At 38.4% G+C, this 21,733-nt stretch overlaps 1 protein-coding gene across 1 annotated transcript in view; it reads left to right on the forward strand.

Moving 5' to 3' along the window:
* Positions 1-458: 458 nt before the first annotated feature.
* khdrbs3 (KH domain containing, RNA binding, signal transduction associated 3) overlaps positions 459-21,733 on the forward strand; it is a 163,480-nt gene continuing 142,205 nt past the window's right edge. Inside the window, exon 1 of the mRNA XM_041246493.1 lies at positions 459-568. Within this exon, the coding sequence (XP_041102427.1) occupies positions 478-568 (91 nt within the window). The 5' untranslated portion in view covers positions 459-477. The remainder of the gene's footprint in view (positions 569-21,733) is intronic.

Below are 21,733 nucleotides of genomic sequence, written 5' to 3' on the forward strand. Positions count from 1 at the left end.
GGAAACAACAGGAGGAGCCAGAAGGCTCGTTTTCAGAAGGGAGTCAGGAGTAGGAGGCTTAGTTGAAAGTGTAACGCAGTCGAGTGCGCAGCATGCTGACTGGACTGTACTGTACTCATTAAAAGAAAAACAGGGACGCGAATCGTTTTAACTTCTGCTGTCGAACTGCTGCAAATACAGCTTCACTGATGTAAACACGTTTTTTTCTCTTCTTCTGGGAACATACAGCAAAAGAGGAATACTTATTTTGCACATTTGTTTTATATATATATATATGTATATATCTATCTATCTATCTATATATATATATATATCTATCTATATATCTATATAGATATATATAGATATATATATCTATATCTATATCTATATCTATATCTATATATATATATATATATATATATATATATATATATATATATATATATATATATATATTTTTGTTTGTTATAATTTTGTATAAAAGAACAGTACGCGATGGATAGTGAAAAGTACTTACCGGAGCTGATGGCAGAGAAGGATTCACTGGATCCATCTTTCCTGCACGCTTTACGACTGGTCAATCAAGGTAAACTGCGAGGGGACACGTTTTATATCTAACAAACCAACATAACATTTGTGTCGTCTTTGAACTGTTTTTGATTAATTCGATTTTTAGTCCATCGTACGTTACACATCTTATATGAATCGTGTTCACTCACTGGGGAAGCTATCCCTGAAAAGTAATCGTGTCCCCAGAGATGATGGATGACACACTCCCTCGATCATGATCTGTCAGCCTGTATGTGAATTAGCGAGGTCGAGGAAACAGCTAGTTTAGGGGGATCCAAGCAGCTATGCAACTGGCACAGTTTTTGTTGGATTTGCCATTTCAATAAACATGTGTGCCGTTTACTCGGCTGGTTAATTTCAAACAATCGATCTAGTTTGAATTGTCCTAATTATTTTTTCAGAAGATTTTTAAAGCTTTGCAAATTCACATATCCATGCATTAACATAAATCATTGCGTATTTACATATGCATCGTGGTGTAAAGCAGTTTCAGGATAGTTGGTCCAATTCATTATTTGTTTGTTTAATGTCAAAAGTGACAATGTCACTGGAGACCTGTATTGAGATCTTGTACAGGTTTTGGAAAGGAAACTTCCTACAGTTACACTGGGTTGTACATTGGAATGCGAAATGTTTATATTGTATTACACATGGGGCAGTTGTGAACAGAACATATCATTTTGTGGATGCAATACTCAAATGAAAAGATAATGAATAGTATGCTCTGTAAGTGTGTAGTAGGCTGAGGAGAGACAAGCACAACTTTTTATTAACTGAAACAGTGGGTACCAATAATAAAAATAATAATAAGAAGAAGAAGAAGAAGAAGAAGAAGAAGAAGAAGAAGAAGAAGAAGAAGAAGAAGAAGAAGAAGAAGAAGAAGATTGAGTACAATAAGTTATCTGTTGCATTAAATTGCGTAGTATTTATTTATTTATTTATTTATTTCTTTCTAGCAGACGACCTTATCAGGGCTACTTGTAGTTGTTATGCAATATCACATTACAGATAAGAGCAGTTATAAAGTACAATACAAATCAGTAGACGGCAAGATCAATACGAATAAGAGCAAAGTAAAGAATACAGCAAATAATTACATTTAAGAGCAAATTCAACTAAGAGCAGTTAAACTTATATATAATATATATATATATATATATATATATATATATATATATATATATATATATATATATATATATATATATATATATATATATATGCTTGTGCTTGTGCGACACTAAGTTCAAGTTAATGCTAGTACCCGTAATTACTATAAATGGATAACATCACAGAAATGAATGCAGATACCGTTAAGAGTAAAACCAAGTATGTACCTAATTGATGCAATGCTACCTGTACCTGAATGTAATTTGTATTCAGCTTTAAAAAAATAAAAAAAAGTCATCAAACTCACGAACATAAAAAAAACCCAACAATCACCTAACTTAGTGTTTGGACATATCATTTTAAAAATAAGTGGTAGGTCCATATCCATTAGGTCCATAGTCAATTATCAGTTAATAGTGACTTTTCAATATATATATATTTTAAATTATATATATATATATATATACTATTATATATTATATATCTATATTCCCCCCTCAATATATTATATATATATATAATATATAATTATATATATATATTATATATATATAAAGTACAATTTATCAAAACAAAACAAAATAAAAATGTTTAATAAGAATGTTCAAGGGACAAGTTATCATGTTTGTAATAGGGTTGTTACTGTATCACAAATAGCAAGCTGTTGATACATCAATGCATCATTAAAACCACTGTTCTTTTCAGCTACTACATCAACAGCATAGCCTAATATATTCACACCTTACATAGATAGTACATAGACAGATTAAATGAATCCAGAAATTCCATTAACATAAACGATATTGCTTAACACAATACTGTACACAGCCCTGCTTGCTGCTCCTGCTGCTCCCGCGGCTCTGGTACAAAGGGTTGTTCTGGGGCCAGTGCCTGCTTGCTTTGCGTTGTTTGAGATCCATTAGTCTCTCTGCATGCAAGAGAGGTAGTGAAAAGGAGAAATAAAAGAGAATGTTTTTAGTTATGTTGTATTCAACGCGATTGCACAGCACTTCATCGTTCTTTCTGTGTGAGACAACCATGCAATTACTTCATGTCAACAGCATAATAAAAACAAACAGGCTGCAGTTCAGGTTTCACCAGAGTTTTACATGATCTGGGGTGGTGATAAAACAATGTGTTCTTCAGCTGAATTCCCCCGTCAGAGCGCACCCCTGGCATGGCTTGACATAACCGACCCGACAGCATGGCACAAATCCACTCATTTAAACATGTTTTTGGGAGACATGGTGACAGAAGTGCTGTAATTCTGCTGTTTGAGCAGTTGATAACAGTACAGTAGTTCAGTATTTTACTTAAAACACTGGTTTTCCCACAATACCCAGACATCTGTTGTGTAATATTTTTTAACACTTGCAAATTGTGTTTACATATATGCATGAATGTATGCAGTATGCATGTATGTTTGTGTCTACAGTGCAGAGAAAAAGTTTGTGAACCCTTTAAGATTTTCACATATTTCACCTATTTCAAACCTGATCTTAATCTAAGTCCTAATAATAGATAAAGAAAACCTGATTAAACAACTGACACAAAAACATGATGCTTTTCCAACATTTATTTATCCACAAATGATTCAACATTCAATATCCATGTGTGAAAAAATATGTTAACCTTTAGATTCAGTTACTGGTGGCATCCCGTTGAGCAGCAATGACTTCAATTAAGCATTTCCTGTAACTGTTGGTCAGTCTCTCACATCGGTTTTGAGGAATTTTGGCCCATTCCTCCTTACAGAACTGCTTCAACTCACTGAGATTTGAGGGCTTCCTTGCATGGACAGCTCGCTTCAGGTCCTGCCACAACATTTCGATGGGGTTTAGGTCCAGACTTTGACTAGGCCATTCTAAAACACAGAATTTCTTCTTCTGCAGCCATTCTTTTGTAGATCTGCTTGTATGTTTAGGATCATTTCATGACCCACTTTTGGTTTAGCTTCAGCTCACGGTCGGATGGCTTGACATTCCCCTCTAGACTCTTCTGATACAATGCAGAATTACAGATGCAGAGTTACTCTGGGGTTCTTTGTGACTTCCTTGATGATTTTCCGGTTTGTTCTTGGAGAGATTTTGGTAGGACAACCGCTCCTGGGTAGAGTGACTGTGGTCTTGAACTGATCTGTCTGACAGTAGAATGGTGGAGCCCAAATCCTTAGATATGGTTTTGTAACCCTTTCTAGACTGATGAGCATCAATAACTGTTTTTCTGAGGTCCTCAGAGATTTATTTTGATCATTCCACACACCTGTATGATGAAGACCAAACACACAAAGTTTCTAAACTCACCCCTGAAGATCTACCTAATTATTTAAACACCTGATTCTAATTATTCCCTTAATTGAGCTGATAAAATGAGATGTTCACTTACTTTTTCACATACCCTGAATCTTAATTACTCATTGTTTGTCTAATTTATACATCATTTTGTTTCAAAAGTCATGGAATTGGTTAATATAAACCCTATTGGATATTTAAGAAAATACTGGTTTTGATTCAAGAAGGCTATCATGGTAAAACTATGAAAGTTCCATAATTACCATTGGGGTTCACAAACTTTTTCTCGGCACTGTATGTATGCGTGCATGTAAGTATGTTGGACTGGTTCTCTTGTTACCTTATGGGGCGTTGGCAAAACACTGCTGTCCGAGGACAACGTTCTTTTAAGCTACAAGTGATATCTGGTGTTCCTCAGGGGTTTGGGTATTTGATAACTTGCTCTGGACACAACATGTTGATTATTAGCTTGTGTCTGTGCAAAAACCGTAGTCGCTCCTCTCATAAACCACTAAGTGGCAGAAGGTCCTATTTTATTCCTGCTTACTTCCATAAGGTTTTGCATTCATTGTGTTCTACCTTTTTGTCAGTCTTTGCTCGTAGAAGAACTGGCTTCAGTAGTCTTAGAAGACACATGGCAGACCGTCGGTGTCCAAACGAGTGCAACCGACCCACTGTTGTGTCTGTCTGCAGCCCAGCTCCGTTGTGTCTGTCTGCAGACCAGCTCCGTTGTGTCTGTCTGCAGATTCAATATCCATGTGTGAAAAAATATGTTAACCTTTAGATTCAGTTACTGGTGGCACCCCCTTGAGCAGTAATGACTTCAATTAAGCATTTCCTGTAACTGTTGGTCAGTCTCTCACATCGGTTTTGAACAATTTTGGCCCATTCCTCCTTACAGAACTGCTTCAACTGGATGACATTTGAAGGCTTCATTGCATGCACAGCTTGTTTCAGGTCTTGCCACAACATTTCGATGGGGTTTAGGTCCAGACTTTGACTAGGCCATTCTAAAACACAGAATTTCTTCTTCTGCAGCCATTCTTTTGTAGATCTGCTTGTATGTTTAGGATCATTTCATGACCCACTTTTGGTTTAGCTTCAGCTCACGGACGGATGGCTTGACATTCCCCTCTAGACTCTTCTGATACAATGCAGAATTACAGATGCAGAGTTACTCTGGGGTTCTTTGTGACTTCCTTGATGATTTTCCGGTTTGTTCTTGGAGAGATTTTGGTAGGACAACCGCTCCTGGGTAGAGTGACTGTGGTCTTGAACTGATCTGTCTGACAGTAGAATGGTGGAGCCCAAATCCTTAGATATGGTTTTGTAACCCTTTCTAGACTGATGAGCATCAATAACTGTTTTTCTGAGGTCCTCAGAGATTTATTTTGATCATTCCACACACCTGTATGATGAAGACCAAACACACAAAGTTTCTGATCTTTATATAGGGTCGGGCCTCCTAAACTCACCCCTGAAGATCTACCTAATTATTTAAACACCTGATTCTAATTATTCCCTTAATTGAGCTGATAAAATGAGATGTTCACTTACTTTTTCACATACCCTGAATCTTAATTACTCATTGTTTGTCTAATTTATACATCATTTTGTTTCAAAAGTCATGGAATTGGTTAATATAAACCCTATTGGATATTTAAGAAAATACTGGTTTTGATTCAAGAAGGCTATCATGGTAAAACTATGAAAGTTCCATAATTACCATTGGGGTTCACAAACTTTTTCTCGGCACTGTATGTATGCGTGCATGTAAGTATGTTGGACTGGTTCTCTTGTTACCTTATGGGGCGTTGGCAAAACACTGCTGTCCGAGGACAACGTTCTTTTAAGCTACAAGTGATATCTGGTGTTCCTCAGGGGTTTGGGTATTTGATAACTTGCTCTGGACACAACATGTTGATTATTAGCTTGTGTCTGTGCAAAAACCATAGTCGCTCCTCTCATAAACCACTAAGTGGCAGAAGGTCCTATTTTATTCCTGCTTACTTCCATAAGGTTTTGCATTCATTGTGTTCTACCTTTTTGTCAGTCTTTGCTCGAAGAAGAACTGGCTTCAGTAGTCTTAGAAGACACATGGCAGACCGTCGGTGTCCAAACGAGTGCAACCGACCCACTGTTGTGTCTGTCTGCAGCCCAGCTCCGTTGTGTCTGTCTGCAGCCCAGCTCCGTTGTGTCTGTCTGCAGACCAGCTCCGTTGTGTCTGTCTGCAGCCCAGCTCCGTTGTGTCTGTCTGCAGACCAGCTCCGTTGTGTCTGTCTGCAGCCCAGCTCCGTTGTGTCTGTCTGCAGCCCAGCTCCGTTGTGTCTGTCTGCAGACCAGCTCCGTTGTGTCTGTCTGCAGCCCAGCTCCGTTGTTTCTGTCTGCAGACCAGCTCCGTTGTGTCTGTCTGCAGACCAGCTCCGTTGTGTCTGTCTGCAGCCCAGCTCCGTTGTGTCTGTCTGCAGCCCAGCCCTGTTGTGTCTGTCTGCAGCCCAGCTCTGTTGTGCCTGTCTACAGCCCAGCTCTGTTGTGCCTGTCTGCAACCCAGCTCTGTTGTGTCTGTCTGCAACCCACAGCTGACATAACATTTTAAAAAAAAAAATGGAAGAAGACGACGTCCTCGTGAAAAAAAACTATTTTCTCTTATGACAAAAGAATGGGATAGAACAAAAAAATTTAATTTTTCATGACTGCGACATTCTTTTTTTCATATCAGACATCTATCCAAAAAAGTGGAAATTCCATTGTCTTTTTCATGAGGTTCTTTCGTTCTCGCAAAAAAAGAAATCTCTCACTACACTGGCTCCATTTTCCCTGCCTACCTGTCAGTTCTGTTTGTGCTGTGATTACATCACTGTTAGGGAGGAACGTGAATGAAGCACAAGCCTGTAGTGTAGTGATTAGCACATTTGGTTAGTATGTTTGTTAGCATGTTTGGTTGGCACGTTTGGTTGGCGTGTTTAGGTTAGCACATTTAGTTAGGATGTTTGGTTGGCGTGTTTGGTTAGCATGTTTGGTTGACATGTTTGGTTAGCACATTTAGTTAGCATGCCAAAGATCACTGGTGAAAACTTTTTTTGATATTAATTATACTGATATACTAATATAATTTACGAGTTTTTGTTCATGAGTGCGAACATGCAAAATGCTAAGAGTGTATTATATTTTATATATTAAATATTTGAATGGTTATAATAAAATTAAATATCTTCGCTTAAAAACTATCAACTATTAAGTTGAGATTATTTGAAGTTTCACGGTAATAATATAGGGAGATGTAAAACTTTTAGCTATACTGCTAATTGATTGTATTCTAATAGATAAATTACAATTGTACATGAAATACTGGCAAAATTCAATAAACGTAGATTTGATTTACGATGGTCTGTACTGTATAGTAAGATGTGTTTATATATTTGACCCATAATATTAATGTTAAAGTTTATTACTTATGATGTAACTACTGCTTGGACTTTTTTTTAATCTAAACATAATAACCACGATGCACAACAGCATTCCCAAATCGCTGTCAGTCAAAAGGCTAAATTCTGTTCATGTTGAACGGGAACCTGCCTCACAAAATTCCACCGTAACTAACAGATGGTCAAAATTTAAAAAACAATACATGCTTTTTGGATATTAATTTGTTAAGTTTGTTCACAGAATTATGTTTTTGCTTATGAGTTGAAACAATGTGTTTTTTTTTTAAATAAACATTTTCATACAAATTTTTGTGTTTGATAACATTAAGTTAAAAATCCAATTGATGTCTATGATTTATACATTTTGTGACTTATTTGAAGCTATTAATATGTTGCAATATTAACTAAATTGAGCTTTTAATCAAATTTATTAATCTTGTTACACAATTGATTTATTAAAATGTTTGGATATACTGTTACTTTATTGATTACTGTCTTGTTCACAGTCATTAGAATATGTTTTGTTGAAAAATAATCTGTTTTTGACCGATTCAGATTTTGCTGTTGATGTATTTATTTTCAAAAAGTTTTCTTGAGGTTGTGCTGCATGGATGTCTCTTGTATTATCTACAGAGTCGTATGTTGTTTGTCTTAACTGATGATGGCTGTCTGTGGTTGCCTTGGCCCTTCCATTGTTTGTAAGGGGGTGGGAGGGGATGCAGAGTTAGGGTTAAAAACCCTAACATTGTATTTCCCTACTTTTGTCATTTTAATATCAGTCACATACATAAATATGCTAGGGTAAAGGTGTAAGAATAGTTGAATTTCACCCAATATTGCTTACTATAGAGACATTTATTGAGAATTCTATTGAGAACTTTGAAATAATATTTCAAATGGCTTTTTACAAATTAAAAAGAAAATGTCATCAGATAAGGGAGACATCATAGTCGATTTGAAGAGCTTTCTTAGAAAAAATGTTGGTATATACAACAAATACCTGAAGTGACACAAGAAGAGGAGGGATCTACTCAACACTTCCAACATTCTAATTATGAAAGGTATCTGTGGCTTACCAGTAGCTGTCAATTTAAAAAAAAAAAAATGTATACTGCTGGAACTGTATTTTGTTCAGTACAGAAAAGGTGAAATGGAACAGCACTGGCTGTAGCTGTATAACGAAGTCAGCACAAATACATGAGCGTTCCCAAAGTCACTTGCGAGCCACTGTAACACTCAAAACATTCACACAAACCCGGATTGATGTTCAACTGGTTGAGCAGAAGCGTAGGGATATAATACATCACAATGAGCAAGTAAGAAAACTTGGTGAGGTTCTTAAACACTTGATTCATTCTGTTGTTAGCCATGGCAAGAACTGGCATTCAGAGGGCACGATGAAGGCACCAATTCCTCAAATCAAGGTAATTGTGTGGAATTACTTTTTCTTGGATTTCTGACTACAACAGCATGTTAAGAAATCACTTGTCAATAGCCACAGTATTCTTGGGTGCTGTCTTGTGTTTTCAGTTAAGTGACTGACAGTGGCCCAAAAGAATGGTTGTTCTGTGAAAATGTGTTACATTTAATTTTTAAAAAAATGCTTTTAAAAAGACCAAATTCCCATTGGGCTCATTTTTTTTTTTTTTTTTTTTTAGATTCTTTTTATTATTTTCAGTATTACTATGCAGGACAGCAGCTATCAGTGCTGAGAAAAAGTTTGTGAAACCCATTGATAATTATGGAAATTCCATAGTTTTACCATGATAGCCTTATTGAATCAAAACCAGTCTTTTCTTAAATGACCAATAGGGTTTATATTAACCAATTCCATGTCTTTTGAAACAAAATGATGTATGAATTAGACAAACAATGAATAATTAAGATTCAGGGTATGTGAAAAAGTAAGTGAACCCCTGGGTTTATCAGCTCAATTAAGGGGATAATTAGAATCAGGTGTTTAAATAATTAGGTAGATATTCAGGGGTGAGTTTAGGACGCCCCACCCTATATAAAGATCAGAAACTCATGCAGCAAGACAATGATTCTAAACATATGAGCAGATCTACAAAAGAATGGCTTCAGAAGAAGAAATTCCGTATTTTAGAATGGCCTAGTCAGTCCTGACCTAAACCCCATCGAAATGTTGTGGCAGGACCTGAAGCGAGCTGTCCATGCAAGGAAGCCCTCAAATCTCAATGAGTTGAAGCAGTTCTGTAAGGAGGAATGGGCCAAAATTCCTCAAAACCGATGTGAGAGACTGACCAACAGTTACAGGAAATGCTTAATTGAAGTCATTGCTGCTCAAGGGGGTGCCACCAGTTACTGAATCTAAAGGTTTACATACTTTTTCACACATGGATATTGAATGTTTAATTATTTGTGGCTAAACAAATGTTGAAAAAGTACCATGTTTTTGTGTCATTTGTTTAATCAGGTTATCTGTATCTATTGTTAGGACTTAGATTAAGATCTAAGTACATTTTAGGTTTGAAACATGTGAAAATCCTAAGGGGTCCACTCGGCACTGTATAGGTGTTTTCATTTTGTGTTTGTTTATTTTGTGTGTATTATTAACAATAGCGTGTCAGCGCTGGAAAAATCAATATCTGTGTCCTGGGTCTGTGTTTTAAAGGGGCAATGAACCTTGGTGAGGTGCAAACTCAGTTACATATGGTGGCAGCATGTGTGGGCGCCCCTAAAGACCCAGAAATGGACACGGATATAAAAGCTTTGATCGAGCAGATCGATAGGAACATCGCTGCTCAGAAGGATCAGAACAAGAGATGCAGACAGGAGAGGGGGCTACCAGATCCGGAGCCAACCAAGTTGGAACTGCTGCTCCAAAAGTGGGAGCAGACAAGAGAGGCATCGATGTCTGCAGCCCCAGGGGGAGAAGCCCCGCTGTCTCTGGCTCTAGAGGGAGAAGCACTTCTGGGAGAAGCCCCGCTGTCACCTGTACCAGAGCAAGAGGTATAGCTGATGGAGCAACCGGTACAGCCGACTGAGCGAGAGGTATCACCAGCTGCCAGACGTCTCTTGTGCTCTCCTTGTTAGCTGCTTCGCTCCCCCTGGGTGATCGGACATTGCTGCGCTGGTCCCCAGGTAAAGACCCCTGTCCGCTGCTGCAGCCGCCTGTTCCCCGGCCGTTGTTGTAGTTGCCCGAGTCATCCCGGTGGGGTCCCGTGTCGCCGGTTTGCGGGCCCTTCCTGGAAGAAGCCGGAGGGACCAGTCCACCCTCAAGCCTGCCCGTGGAAGAGGGTGAAAAAATTGACATTTGTGGACTTGAGGGTGGGTGGTCTTTTAAGGGTGGAGGGAGATGGCTGTTAAATGGCCGGTGTCTTGTAAAAACATGGGGAAGGATGTGTAACCAGCAGGGAGGGGGTTAATATCCTCCCTGCATAAAACGGTTTTGGTTTTGGTTAATTGTGGTGTTAATTGTCCCCTGCACCTGGTGAGCGTTGTAAATTAGAGCCAGGTGCAGGGTATTTAAGAAAGGCAGCCAGTCTGTTCAGGGCTGCTGTGGAGAAAGCAGCAGGAAGTTGTGTGCCCTGTTCCTGAACTGTCACAACGGTTAGTACTCAGTGTTAAATTGTGTTTTGTGTACCGGTAAACAGCTTAGCTGTCCGGTGTGTTAGTTAGGGTGAACCGGACTGTTCAGTTACTGCTTAAAAATAGCGTGTCAGCACTGGAAAAATCAATTTCTGTGTCCTGGTTCTGTGTTTTAAAGGGGCAACGAACCTTGGTGAGCTGCAAGCTCAGTTACTATATAGCCATTAAATTTGTCCATTAAATTTGTGAACCTCGTATTTGTTTACATCGTCAAGTTGGATTTGTTTGAATTTTAGGAAGTAAAACAAGTTTTTTATGACTATTTTAGTGTTTGCTGCATCTTTTGTTTTGTAGTATATTTTGTAATTTTCTGTTTCATCACAAAATTGATTCGTCCGCCATTGTTTTGTGCTTTGTTGTGTGAAGAGAGGAAGGACATTCAGTGTGATGACGTAATGTGAGGGAGTTTGTAAAAAAAAAAAATATTGACTGTAAGCAGCGTCATAGGGGCAATATTTGGATCTATTTTTGGTCATGTGTTTTAAAAAACACATACCAACCTATTAGCTTACTTCATAAAATCTACAACATTTTTACCAAGATACTCACCAACAGACTTTGGCACAATCAAATGAGCAAGCAGGATCAGGAGTGCATGTAGCACAATGGATCATCTTCAAGTTGGTAAAGCTTTTTAGATATATTTTCTTTTATTTCTTATCTTTGTAGTAAGCTACTTTAAGTCCATGGACATATTCACACGTCTTCCGTGACGTCACCTACCTCTGTTCAAATTATTCATTTCTTAAAGGCACAGTGCTTCATTACATTGAACTTTGATAAAACTCAAGGCTAGCGAATGTAAACAAACTAGAACACTAATAAAGAATATATGCATGTTTTAACCGCTTTAAAGATATTAACTTTTAGTTTTAAACATTTGGTTATTCTCGTAAAGTACTTCAACATGTTGGCCTACACAGAAACATTATGAAGCCCAAATTCTCTGCATGCATGAACAAGCCTACCATTCCAGTTCAAGGAGCACATTGTGGCTCTACCGGGTCAGCATGCCGAGAGGTCGCGGATTGGAAATGGCTAGTTTTGGTTTTGTGATAAAGAAACTGTGATATGGAAACTAGCGATATTATCGCATAAACATTCTTTCGCAAGAGTGATCGAGGTTTGATTTGGTCTGGCCTCTAGTTTGAATGTGACACAAAAGATTTAAAAATTCCCTTGAAAATTAATTTTTCTTTAGAAATGTCCTCATAAGTGTAATTTACTGACCTTCTACTTAAAATATGAAAAGTTATCAATGGTAGCTACACACCACAGGAACTAGAATCGGAAATCATTTTTTAAATATCATGTATAGTATTGATTCTACACAAAATAGTTTGATAGTTGCACATTTTTACCTTTTTGAGAAGTGATTGGCAGGGTTTAAGCTTGTTCTGTGAGTTAATGTATATATCCATTTAAAGCATAGAGTATGATACCTTTTTGAAAAGCTAAGTACCTGTAGAACCTGGATATACCAAGGGTTACACTCTGATTAAGTCAAATCTTAATTTACCCAACTAGAAAACAAAACAAAAGTAGAAAAAAATGTGCACATCTTTGTCTTTTTTTAATTGTTTAAAAATATTTTAAATTCATAAGATATCGTCTGTATACTTATGTACATACAGTATATATATATATATATATATATATATATATATATATATATATATATATATATATATATATATATATATATATAGTAGCAAAAAGCAAATGCTGTTCTTATTATTGATTAGTCATTGCTGTAATTACTGTGAATGCTTATTTTGGGGAATAATACAATCATATATTAATGCAAAGCTCTTAGCCATACAAGATGCTGTTAAACTCCTCTTGCTTATTCTCTACACCTCCTAAGTACACGTGAAAAGCATTAAGGACATTCGTCTAATGAGCATGGAGTGAAAATGAGTGATCTACTTACAGTGGATTTAAAACTGATTAGTATTAGCTTAAACCGTAAGGGTAAAACCCTACTCAAATTAACCCTGTTAAATGCACTTGCTCTGGGCAGAGGTCCATGCATTTGTGTGTGTTTTATGTTACTTTGCACATGTGCTCAATAGTTAGGAAGAAATGATCCATTCCTCTTAATGACACATAGGAATTGGCTGGAATGATTTACAGTGATATCTGCAATGGTACAGTAATAGACATGACAGCATAATAGGGAGGGAAGGTGGAGGTGGTGGGGGGTAATCAGATAACAGTGATTTTTTGCTTCAGCAATTGGAGAAAGAGTTAATGTGATGACAGACTGCCGTACTAAATTGCTTCTTCTCTGAAGGGGTATTTAATTGAGGCACCAGTAGCTGACTCAAAATGATATATGGAGGAAACGTTTAAGACTTTAGTAATGAGATTCAGGAGAAGCTGCACCAAATGTTTGCAGTCGGACACATTTATTAACCATTAGTTTCAACCAGAAGTTTTGCTTGATGACATCGTGTTTTTCTAACTTTTGGTGCAAATGCCTCTGAGCACTAGTCCAATGGTAGATTTCACACACCCTGGTTAGCACTAATCTTGGACTACACTTCATGGAAAGGTGCAGTAATCGAGGATTAGTGGTAGCCATGTTCTATGAAAATAGGCGCCAGTCAGGCAGAAACTATAATGCTATACTGTGTAATATTTAAAATTCACTTTGCAAAAATGTTTAATTAAAATTTGTTAACTTGAGCCCCCGTTCACAGCTTGGCATCTATTTTATTTCTGCTCACCAAACACAGTACGTGCCTTTCCCTGTCTTTGGACTATGTCAGACAGCAAGAAGTAACCCCTTAGTTTGACTTTCGATAGTGATTATCATGTTACAAAGAAAACTAAAGCATGTGCATGTTTAAGTCCATTACAGAAGCAACTTTGTACCTTAGAAACAAGTCCGTCCCAATCTGTGTTATCCCTGTGCTTCATATTTGTAATCCACCTCTCCTCTACAAGATATCTGCAATTCAGTTTGCTTTGTATGCTAAAAAACATCCTGCCGTCTGCATCTTTAATCACATGCTTAAAAGCCAAGCCAGTCTCCTACAGGGGATTAAAATGAAGCAATTAAGACTGCAAATGAATAATAAAAGGCCTGGTGGGGCTGACAGTGGATGGGGGGGGGGGAACGACTTTATAATTCCTAATGCTGGCTGTCTGTTTCTGTTTATTTTGCAGTTATTTTAAATCATTTAAGCATTGCGGATCAGTAATTCAGTGCTGTCAGATCTGTGCTTTAAAAGCAATGTGGTATTTGTATACAGTACCAGTTATTTTACCCAATGCATTCTTCTGGTTTATAACCTCTTTGCATATCGGCTTCTGTTTCATTCATTACACGCTGTACTTAGGGAGCTCAGAAAGATTTTGGGTTCTAAACTAGAAGAACAATGCGTTAGTTAAGCTAACTGTGTCGCTGGGTAGCATTTCAATGTATACTTAAATGAACTGTAATGAAATGGTAAGAACTGGAGACCTACCAATGATTCATAATACTACGTGGTAACTATACAGTAGGTGGAATGGGTGCGCAATTACATGGGAATCATCAGTGTCATAGTGTTACTTTGTAATAAGCTGTTGTGTACGAAGCCTATTACATGTAACTACACCGGAATTGCTGTGAGCAGGAACTATGGGAAAGTGTGCAGTAATTACAATGTAATAACACAGTAATTCATGCCCTGTAATCTAAAGTACTGCTGTTACATACATACTGTACCAAGTTACTCTTTCAGTCCATGGGTGAAAGAGTAACTTTCTATAGAGAAAGTGTATAGACTTGTAGAATTGGAGAATGCGGGTGTACACCACGCTACCTGTTACATGCAGTTAGAATTATTACAATAGCTTGCAGTAGTAAATAACATTTTTACGGAATTACTATTTCAGATTTTTTATAGGGTTGGTAATTAAGACAATTGGTGCAGCTGCAGGGAGTTTATATACATAGGATCAATGGGGGTTTCACACTGGTAATGGTAAACATAATCTTTTGATATGCAGTTTGACAGAAGCAGCAGAAAAGACCCAAACTGCCGCACAGGGACAGAGGGAATAGTGTCTGCTGTCTGATTATCTTAGAATAACTGCTCATATGCTGCTAACTGCAATTTTGTTTTGACAGAAGAAAGATCCATTAGAAGAGAAAAGTATAAAAACAGTAAACAGCTTCTGATATGCAATTTAGCTCTGTGTTGACTGTGAAAATGTGTGGGTTATAAGAGCAGGAGGAGAGCTGCATTCAGAAGTCATGTCTGTTATAATGATAGAGTGCCATCCCCTTGCTAGGAGTGTCACATTAATGCATGCAGGCTTGCATGTGTAACAACAAAAACACCCATCTTGCAAAGTAATCAGAAATAGCTCCTTGTCATTATTTTTGTCAGTTAGTAAAAAATGCAACAAGCTCTGTTTAAATATATTTTGTGTCTACAGTATATATTTATATATACAGTATAGTACAAATACCCCAATATATTACCGTGAAACAGTTTCAGGGATATATGTTGGCCAAAAGAATCAATATGATCTGTCTGTACATTCTTATGCAGGGACACTCCCAGACATTGGCTGTGAAAGATCAAAAGAGGCAAAACAGTAAAACCTTTGTTTCTATGTTTTATAAATCCACTTCAAGGTTGATGATGATGCAGCTGATGAAAAACAGTACCGAAAATAGTTTTACAACTATAAAGATGAGCTTGAAAGTGGTGCGTGTAAGTTTGCATAATTGTAATTTGTGTAATTTGGGTTTTGAGTGATGGTCTCATATTTTTAGGAAACTTGTATAGTTGGTGGGTGGTTAGATGTTATGACCAATATCAGTTACAAAGGAGGCATTGAATTGTACAAGGCAACTCCAACTCAATGGAGGAAACTGGTAGTCAACGAGGTGCAAAAGCAGGAGGAGAGGATCAGGTGTTTAAAGACCATTTCCCTGGCCAAGCAGGGAGAATGGATGAGATGGGAAAGTGTGGAACAACGCAAGATCACGAGACCTATGGACAATGGAACAGAGTAGGATCAGTTTCCTCATCAGATCAACATATGATCTTCTCCCATCACCGCAGAACCTAAACCTCTGGGTGGGTGAGGATCCCTCATGTCCTTTGTGTTCATCACCTGCAACATTAAGGCAGATTTTGACAGGATGTAAGGTGGGTCTTAGCCAAGGACGGTTAACTTGGCACAATGACCAGGTGCTGCGATGTTTGGCCTTAGCATTGGAAGACAAGCGTAACCTGACCATTAAGTTGCCATCAGTTCCATCAAAGCATTACACACAAAAGACAATATTCCTCCGTAAAGGAGAGCAACCACCAAGAAAAGGTGTTAAAATCAAGCCTCGCTCAGGACAACTGGAAGCTGCTAGAGACTGGAAGATGCTCGCAGATGTTGGACAATGGCTTATTTTTCCGCCTGAGATTGCCACCACAAACCTTCGACCAGACATTGGATGTGGTCTGGATCAGCACACCTAGTTCATCTGGTAGAGTTAACAGTGCCATGAGATGATGCTGTGGATGAGGCGTATGAGAGTAAGAAACTTTGGTATGCTCAACTAGCTGCTGAAGTGGAACAGCGAGGATGGAGAGTCAGAGTTTACGCAGTGGAGGTGGGTTGTCGAGGATTTGTGGCACACTCTACAAACCGGTTTCTCCAAGATGTCGGGTTCAGTGGCCAAGAGATGAGTTGCACAGTGAAGAACTTATCTGAAGCAGCAGAAAGGAACAGGAACTGGCTGTGGTTGAGACGGAAAGATTCTGGATGGGGATCTCAAGCACAATAAAAGAAAGCAACACTGATATACGGGTAAGTAAGCTGGGCTGAGCTGAGTGGGGGATGGAGGGGGGTGATGCTGGGACACCAGAATCACTGTTGAACCCTCTTGAGGTGTCGTGGGCTAGTCGACGAATCACTGAGGATGGAAGATGCCCACTTGAAGACCCCAGAGATGTACCCTACTTAGCTCAATCCAGACGGTTGTCATGCTGATGCACTGGGGAGACCTTAAAGGGTTGATCCCCGGAGCCAGCATCACAGCCATTGTGTGTGCTGATGTGCTGGGGAGGCAAAATTAGCTGATCCCTGGAACCAGCACTATATTTTCCCTGGAAAGAAACGCAAATGGTTGGAGATGCAGATGGATCACATTAGTTTACTGCAAAGCTACTTCTTAGTTGGTGCTTATCTTATCAAATCAGCATGAAGTTAACATCTACTCTCATGTAATGGAAATCATAATAATTTAGGTCACATATTTTTTCACTGTGCTTATTCCCTATGTAAGTAGCACTCAGAAAATATGGCAAAGCTAAAGGCTGTGCTTGATGGAAAGTCAGGAGATTCTGGGTTTGAATCCTAGCAAAGTTACTGACGTGTTGTTTTACATTTTTATGCTTCAGCCTTAGATATAGGGCAAGTCTGCCTTTAGAAGTGGAAGGAAAAACAAACCACATGAAAGGGCACTGATAAAGAATTCTGTAAAGCCTGCTATTTGGAGATGTATTATGTTGTGGCCTGTGTTACTGTAATTTAAAATGAATTGCAATTATAGTCTATGCAATGTTAAACCAGCAATGAAATTAACTGTTATAAGTCAAGGAGAGCAGGGGCCTGTTTCTATGTAGACACATGAATGTGTATCTGCAGATACGATGTTGTAAGCTGCAAATGTGAATTAAGTTGCATTTCCATATAACAATATTCACACCACTCGTTCAGAAAACCATTTGTAATTTATCACCAGCAATTTTGTCACAAATGCGAAAGGCCAGTCTCACCTAGTTTTCTGACGTATGCTTGCAAAACAAATGGTGTCCCTGATGCATGCTGTGTATATAAGACAGAGAGAGAGAGAGAGAGAGAGAGAGAGAGAAATACAAAGACATAGAGCATTGGCTCACGTAAATTACAGTAATAGACAGGTGTGTAACATCTTTGACAAGCTATCTAAAACAAGCTGACAAACAAAGAGACATCCTTCCGAAATGTATTGGGCGATATGTTGGCACTGAGCAAGGCATCAGTATGCCATTCCATTGACATTGTAAATACTTCCCTTATAAACCACGCTTCTGACTTCATTATGTGGCCCATGGTTTTGTGCTGGTCTGCAGCATAGCCGTCTAATAAAAACAAACAAGTGGATTTTAGACAAGACAAAACAAAAAAAAAACATGATAACAATTATGGTCTCCATCTGGTTCAGCGTTAACCATACAAAGGAACCTTGCTTCCCCCCCTTATATACCGTCAATCACGCCCCCTTGGTTAACGATTGCAACTGCTCCTCCAATCCGCGGCTGCCACATCGCTTCCCTTCTGGGTTGATGCCTTGGTGTACGGTAGCTCCGCCCCCTTTCTACATGGCTGACTTCCACCTAACCCTGGAAATAAATTTTATATTTGTATTTAATTTAGAACAATTTGTAGATTTTATTTTTCATTTTGACATTATGGACTTTTTCGTGTTGATCAGTGGAAAAAACTTTTGATTCCATGTTGTAACACAATAAAATGTGGAAAAGTCCAAGGGATGAATACTTTTGAGAGCCACTGTATATTGCATTTTGTTAATGTTAATCTTACCGGCATCATCTTGCAATGGCTCACTCTCTGCTGTAGTCTATACTGGAGTTTCAGACAGCAGAATGTCACATCCCTCTGTGACCCCCTCAATAACAGATGTGCCCAGCTAGTACCCGGTCTTCTTCTGCTGTGAGTGTGTAACTTGGTGGGGGGCCTCCACCTGTTTTATCGCACTCACGTCTCGTCTGTACATATTTCTTTCTCGTGAGGCTGCTATAATCAGCCCATTTCTTCTTAGCCTGTTCCCAGAATGTGGCCCTCTGTCACTTGCTGCACTCATTGGCAGTATCAGTCCATTGCGTCCTCTTTGCAGAAGACATTACAAGGCAGCCAAGTTTTGAAAACATTAAGTCACTTTGGCTTTCCACTTCTTCAATTAAAATATTCAAACTTGCCTTGCCGTAATGTTTTCTCTTTGCCAGTGCCTTTGCCATTGTTCACAAACAGTTCAAGTCACACTGATTCTCCTGCTTTAACCCACAATGGTCCTATCTATCTATCTATCTATCTATCTATCTATCTATCTATCTATCTATCTATCTATCTATCTATTGATAAATAAATAGTTTAAGTTAGCAATCTATAATAATAAACTCTCTACTCAAGTAATCGACCTTTATGCGGGGCGGAGCTAACAAAGGAACAGACACACATAAAGCCAGGCAGTTCATACAGCAACAGCGGGAGAGTGACAGCTTGGAAAGTACTTCATGAAAAGTGGGCAGCAGTTTTGAAGCAGTTTGAAAGCAGGTTGACAGCTGCAGAAACTAAACTTAAACTTAAAAAAAAAAAACTTAACATGGCCTTCAAGCCAGTAATCTGAGACATCTGCATGATGTGGGAAATTCGAGAAAACCCAGCAGAGCTAAATCATGTGTGTGTGTAAAGTGCTGCAAGATCCAGGACTTGCTTCAGCTAGTAAGTATGCTAGAAATAGAGCTGCAGGAAATGAGACAGCAACAGGATCTTGAAGAGTTGGCACACCCGAAATTCTTGGAAGTCTGCACCCCTAACAGACTGAAAGCCACCAAAGAGATAGAGGGTTGAAACAGCTGGATCCAGATAAGCAGAGAAAAGTCAAACACAACCACCAGAAATCAAAACATCCAACAAATTTGACCCACTATAATTTAGATGATCAAAAACAGCATTATGAGAATGAAAGGAACAACATCCAGGACCCCATAAATGGTGCTGGCCAGTCAGCAAAAAGAAGGGAGGTCATGATTGTTGGGGACTACATATTGAAAAACACAGTCTTCCAGGATCCCTTGTCACGCGTATCATTTAGAAAGTGGACAGGCTCCTAGAACAAACAGTAGACGACCCGATAATAGTCATCCACATTGGTACAAACTACATTGGAAGAGACATATCAAGATCCCTGCAAAACAAATTCAGAGGGCTAGGAAGGAAATTAAAAGACAACAAATAAAACAGTGGTGTTTTCTGGGATACTGGAGGTGGAGGGGTACTGCTATACATCAATAATAGTCTTGAACCCTAGATGCTAAATCTGGAAGAAAAAAACAACGCAGAATTAATATGGGTCAGAATAATGGACAAAAACTCAAAGGGCATAATAATAGGGGTATGCTATAGACCGCCAAATTCAGAAGCAGAGCAAAACAAATCTGTTATACAATTACATTAGAAATGTGTTTAGCAAAGGAGAAGCCATACTAATGGGGGATTTCAACTTCCCCCATATAAATGGGAAAACCTGGTGGGGAGCACAACAGATGAAATTGAAATGGTGGAAATGACAAATGACTGCTTCCTAATAACAGTTTGTCAATTCACTGACTAGAGCGGGGACATGCCTCGATTTAGTCTTAACAAAGACAGAATCACTAAAACAGGTTAGAGAACCATTGGCAAACTCAAATCACAACATGGTCTCATTTGAAGTGCTAGTTAAAACTCAAAAAGTAACCACTAAAGTTAAGGTATACAATTTCAAAAAGGCAGATTATGAATGAATGAAACAGAGACCAATAGAAGTAGACTGGAGTAAAATAGAGAAAACATCCACAGAAAGGATGGCTATTTTTCAAAAATGTAGTATTAGAGGACAAAACATCTGACCAGACATCGGTTTACAACATAAGGTACATATTTATAAAACTGGAATGATAGCAATACATTTTTTACTTTTCAACAGCAATCGGTTTATTATCAGATGAGCAAAAGCAACTGAATAACGTAGATAAATAAACATTTTATAGAAGCGCACAGCACAAGAATATATAAGTCTGATTCATTTTTTCGACAAAAGGGTATTCCTTTACCTTGAGTCTAAGGCTGTTTACACAGATGTGCTTCTCCACTCGCCTTTCTGCACAGGGCACAGCTATCCGAAGTTTTATTTTTACTGCACTTGCCAACTTGGAATTGATGTCTCTTGTGGCTGTCAGCAGGGTTGCCAGCTTCAGCTGTGGATACACGCTTGGCAGTCTCTCTCTGTTCCAAATGCTTCTTGCGACGTTGCTGTGCTAACTGTAAAGTATATCCTCTCCTTGGTAAATTCTTCTCTGTGCATTCTTTGTATAGTACCAAGGAGTTCATGGCTGCTACTTCCAATACATTGTAAAACACCTGAACAGACCACCATCGGGACCCAGCTTTCATAGCATACTTCTGTGCCTTCTGATCCAAAACATCAATTCCATATTTTGTTGCGTAGTAAAACTATATGGTCTCTGTTATTTATTTTCACTGGTTCCAATGTTAATCGACTGACCAAAGCAGCGCAGTTGGCAAGCTGGTGCCAGCCTTCAAAAGACTGATTGAAAACAATAGACTGTCAGTCCTTCACTCAGGCAGAGAGTAGAGATTAATCTGATTACAGCTAAACACATTGCAGACTGGTAATTAAAAATAATAGAGTATCGTTCTGTATAATCAAAATACAATTGTTTTCTGTGTAACAGTCATTGTGACTGCTCCCGGGGCTTTTAGGTATAATGTAATATATCTCCTTTATTTCTGCACTCCCGCGTTTCATGCTTTGTGAGAATATTTAATACATACGGACAGAAAGGTACATGAACGCGCAGCCCCATATGTGTTACACGACTGGAGAAAATTACATTTTAAAACCAAAAACCGCCAAAATGAGCACCACAGGGCTTCTAGTGTTAATAGATCAAT

The sequence above is a fragment of the Polyodon spathula genome, chromosome 3 (assembly GCF_017654505.1).
Source record: "Polyodon spathula isolate WHYD16114869_AA chromosome 3, ASM1765450v1, whole genome shotgun sequence".
Lineage (NCBI taxonomy): Eukaryota > Metazoa > Chordata > Actinopteri > Acipenseriformes > Polyodontidae > Polyodon > Polyodon spathula.